The sequence below is a fragment of the Boleophthalmus pectinirostris genome, unplaced genomic scaffold (genome assembly GCF_026225935.1).
Source record: "Boleophthalmus pectinirostris isolate CB_2022bp ecotype Guang Dong unplaced genomic scaffold, ASM2622593v1 HiC_scaffold_19, whole genome shotgun sequence".
In the NCBI taxonomy this organism is placed as follows: Eukaryota; Metazoa; Chordata; class Actinopteri; order Gobiiformes; family Gobiidae; genus Boleophthalmus; species Boleophthalmus pectinirostris.
Genome location: NW_026571140.1, coordinates 45,262,118 through 45,266,066, shown reverse-complemented (window position 1 = coordinate 45,266,066; position 3,949 = coordinate 45,262,118). Strand labels below are relative to the sequence as shown.

General features: G+C 54.9%; 1 protein-coding gene across 1 annotated transcript in view; it reads right to left on the bottom strand.

Annotated features, from left to right (window-relative positions):
* Nucleotides 1-476: 476 nt before the first annotated feature.
* ppip5k1a (diphosphoinositol pentakisphosphate kinase 1a) overlaps nt 477-3,949 on the bottom strand; it is a gene marked incomplete at its 5' end in the record, with an annotated part of 58,472 nt that continues 54,999 nt past the window's right edge. Inside the window, 3 exons of the mRNA XM_055154395.1 lie at nt 477-934; nt 1,266-1,501; nt 1,609-1,713. Coding sequence (XP_055010370.1) covers nt 548-934; nt 1,266-1,501; nt 1,609-1,713 — 728 coding nt within the window. The remainder of the gene's footprint in view (nt 935-1,265; nt 1,502-1,608; nt 1,714-3,949) is intronic.

The window sequence follows — 3,949 nt, the reverse complement described above, 5'->3', positions numbered from 1 at the left end:
TATTGTTATTATTATTATTATTGATGAGTAATACAAAACTAAAGACACATTTAGAGTTTAGAGCAGAAACACAGACGCCACAATGAAGAACGAAGAAAAAGAAAGAAGAACGAAGAACGAAGAACACAGACGACAGACGACAGACGACAGACGACAGACGACAGACGGAGACCAAGAGGAAGAGGAAGTAGAGCAGGAGCAGGTTTGACTCAGTAACAGTTGAACGTTCGACTTGTTTTACAGCTCAACTTTGGCACCAAAACCACAAACACGACTCAACTCAGACCAGATACACACACACACACACACACACGTACACCCAGTGTATAGTTGTGTGTGTATAGTGTGTGTGTGTGTGTGTGTGTATGTGTGTGTGTGTGTGTGTATAGTGTGTGTGTGTGTGTGTGTGTAGTGTGTGTGTGTGTGTGTGTGTATAGTGTGTGTGTGTGTGTGTGTGTAGTGTGTGTATAGTGTGTGTGTGTGTGTGTGTGTGTGTGTGTGTGTGTGTTCATGTTCTGGAGTTTGATCTTCAGTCGTTCGTCTGACGTCAGTCTGTCTCCACAGGCTCCGCCCCCTCTGCGCTCTGAGCGTGCTCCGTAGCCTCATTGTTCTGAGCGTGCTCCGTAGCGTCCGTAGCGTCCGTAGCGTCCGTGGCGTCGGCGGCGTCGGCGGCGTCGCTCCACACGTTCTCGTGTGTGTCGAAGAACTCGTCGGCCTCTGGAGACTGAGGCGTCTGTGAGCTGGAGCCTGCCTCACTGCTGCTCTCCCTCAGCTCCAGCAGCACCGGCAGCGCCCCGGGCAGAGAGAACGCCTCCGCCCGCGACAGGGGCACCTCCGACAGGGGCACCTCCGACAGGGGCACCTCCGACAGGGGCACCTCCGACAGGGACAGCTCCTGCAGGGGGCACAGGGGAACCGAGGGTCCCTCCGACGCCTGAGACACAAGAACATGTCAAGAACAACAGACACGAGGACGACAAACGTGTGAGGAACAACAGATTTAAACACTGACGTCATCTGATTTAACAGAGACTCAAAGTCCCAGAATCCTCTGCTCCACCTGGTGATGTCATCATGTGGTTTTAAACTCCACACACCTTCACTAGAATCATCTGGATCATTTCAGTCGTGGAGTTGTTGATCTCGACTGAACTAAAGGGAAAAGGAGCTGTTCACTTGATGACATCACAGGGTGGAAGAGACTCACACAGACTGACTCAAACGTGTGAGTGACGCGTGTGTTTGTGGGAGGGCATCTGACTCACGTGTGGCTCCTGTTTGCCGTCGTCTTGTTCTTGTGGAGAGTTGGTGGGCGTCAGGGGCACGTCGCCCGGCGCCGCGGGGCATCGTGGGTCGTTGGGCGCGGCGTTGGCGTTGGCGCCGTAAGCCTCCTCGCTGCTCTGAGGCGTTAGCTTCTCGCTAAAGCTAAAGCGGGGGGAGGAGTCTGCGGCGGGGGAGGAGGGGCCGGCGGACGAGACGGTGCTGGACGGACCGCTGCTGTCTGAGGGGCGGAGACACAGAGACACAGAGGAGGAGTCAGAGCGTCTGCGTCGCACACAGGTTTATAATAAAGCTGTTAAGCCCCGCCCCCTCTGCCTCTGTACTCACACCAGGGCGGTCGGTCGCTTCTGGACCTCAGGGCTGAGGGCAGGACTCTCTGCGGCAGGTACGACTCCACCGACGGCTGCTGCGCCGAGAACATGGCCGACAGAGCTGAAACATCACAACTATTACAGAACATGACCCGCGTCACGGCGACCGCGTCACGGCGACCGCGTCACGGCGACCGCGTCACGGCGACCGCGTCACGGCGACCGCGTCGACCTCGACCGCGTCACCTCGACCGCGTCCCCCCGACCACGTCACCCTGACGTCACGCCGACCACGTCACGCCGACCCGCGTCCACCCCGACCGCGTCCCCGCGACCGCGTCACGCCGACCGCGTCACCCCGACCGCGTCACGCCGACCACGTCACCCTGACGTCACGCCGACCGCGTCACCCCGACGTCACGCCGACCACGTCACCCCGACCGCGTCCCCCGACCGCGTCCCCCCGACCGCGTCACCCCGACCGCGTCACGCCGACCGCGTCACCCTGAACGTCACGCCGACCACGTCACCCTGACGTCACGCCGACCACGTCACCCCGACCGCGTCACCCCGACCGCGTCCCCGACCGCGTCACCCACCGCGTCACCGACCGCGTCACGCCGACCACGTCACCCCACCGACCGCGTCACCCCGACCCGCGTCCCCCGCGTCCCCGACCGCGTCCCCCCGACCGCGTCCCCCCGACCGCGTCACCCCGACCACGTCACCCCGACCACGTCACCCCGACCGCGTCACCCCGACCACGTCACGCCGACCACGTCACCCTGACGTCACCCTGACGTCACGCCGACCACGTCATGCCGACCACGTCACCCCGGGAGGTTTTGGTACAAAAGTTAAAGTTCGTCAGATTTGACACAAACATTTTTGTGGCACCTGATTTAGACAGAATAAAGAAGTTTTCTGGAGTTTGTGTTCGTCTCGTCAGAATCTGGGACGTCAGACGAGTTTGGGCTCAGTGTGTCAGGTGGTTGCTATGGTAACAGTGATGGAGTTCCAAACAGGAAGTTACATGGCGTGGCTGTGTTGTTGTGTTGTGTTTTGTGTGTGTGTTTTGTTGTTTGTGTCGTTGTGTGTGTTGTGTCGTTGTGTGTGTTGTTGTGTGTTGTTGTTGTGTGTGTTGTTGTTGTGTTGTGTGTGTGTTGTGTGTGTGTGTTGTTGTGTCATGTGTGTGTGTTGTTGTGTTGTGTGTGTTGTGTGTGTTGTGTGTGTTGTGTGTGTTGTGTTGTTGTTGTTGTGTTGTTGTGTGTGTGTGTGTGTGTGTGTGTGTGTTGTTGTGTCATGTGTGTGTGTTGTTGTGTTGTGTGTGTGTGTGTGTGTGTGTGTGTGTGTGTGTGTGTGTGTGTGTGTGTTGTGTGTGTGTGTGTGTGTTGTTGTGTTGTGTGTGTTGTGTGTGTGTGTTGTTGTGTGTGTGTGTGTGTGTGTGTGTGTGTTGTGTGTTGTATGTGTTGTGTGTGTTGTTGTTGTGTGTCGTTGTGTTGTGTGTGTTTTGTTGTGTGTGTTGTGTGTTGTTGTTGTGTTGTGTGTTGTTGTTGTGTTGTGTGTGTTGTTGTGTTGTGTGTCGTTGTGTTGTGTGTTGTGTTGTTGTGTGTGTTGTGTGTGTTGTTGTGTTGGGTGTTGTGTGTTGTTGTGTTGTGTGTGTTGTTGTGTTGTTGTGTTGTTGTGTTGTGTGTGTCGTTATGTGTGTTGTTGTGTGTTGTGTGTGTTGTTGTGTTGGGTGTTGTTGTGTGTCGTTGTGTTGTGTGTTGTTGTGTTGTTGTTTTGTGTGTTGTTGTGTGTGTTGTGTGTTTGTATTGTGTGTTGTGTGTGTTGTGTGTTGTTGTGTGTGTGTTGTGTGTTGTTGTGTTGTGTGTGTTGTGTGTCGTTGTGTGTGTTGTCGTTGTGTTGTGTGTTGTTGTTGTGTGTGTTGTGTGTTGGTGTGTGTTGTGTACCTCTCCCGGCGCGGCAGTGTGCATCCCCTGCGTTCTCGTTGTGTGTGTGTGTGTGTGTTGTGTTGTGTGTGTTGTGTGTGTTGTGTGCCGTTGTGTGTGTGTGTTGTGTGTGTTGTGTTGTTGTGTGTGTGTTGTTGTGTGTTGTGTGTGTTGTGTGTTGTGTGTGTGTGTTGTGTACCTCTCCCAGCGCGGCTGTGTGCGTCCCCTGCGTTCTCGCTGTGTGTGTTGTGTGTTGTTGTTGTGTGTGTTGTGTTGTGTGTGTTGTGTTGTGTGTGTTGTGTTGTGTGTGTTGTTGTGTGTCGTTGTGTGTGTGTGTTTGTGTGTTGTGTACCTCTCCCGGCGCGGCTGTGTGCGTCTCCTGCGTTCTCGTTGTGTGTGTTGTGTGTGTTGTGTGTGTGTGTGTGT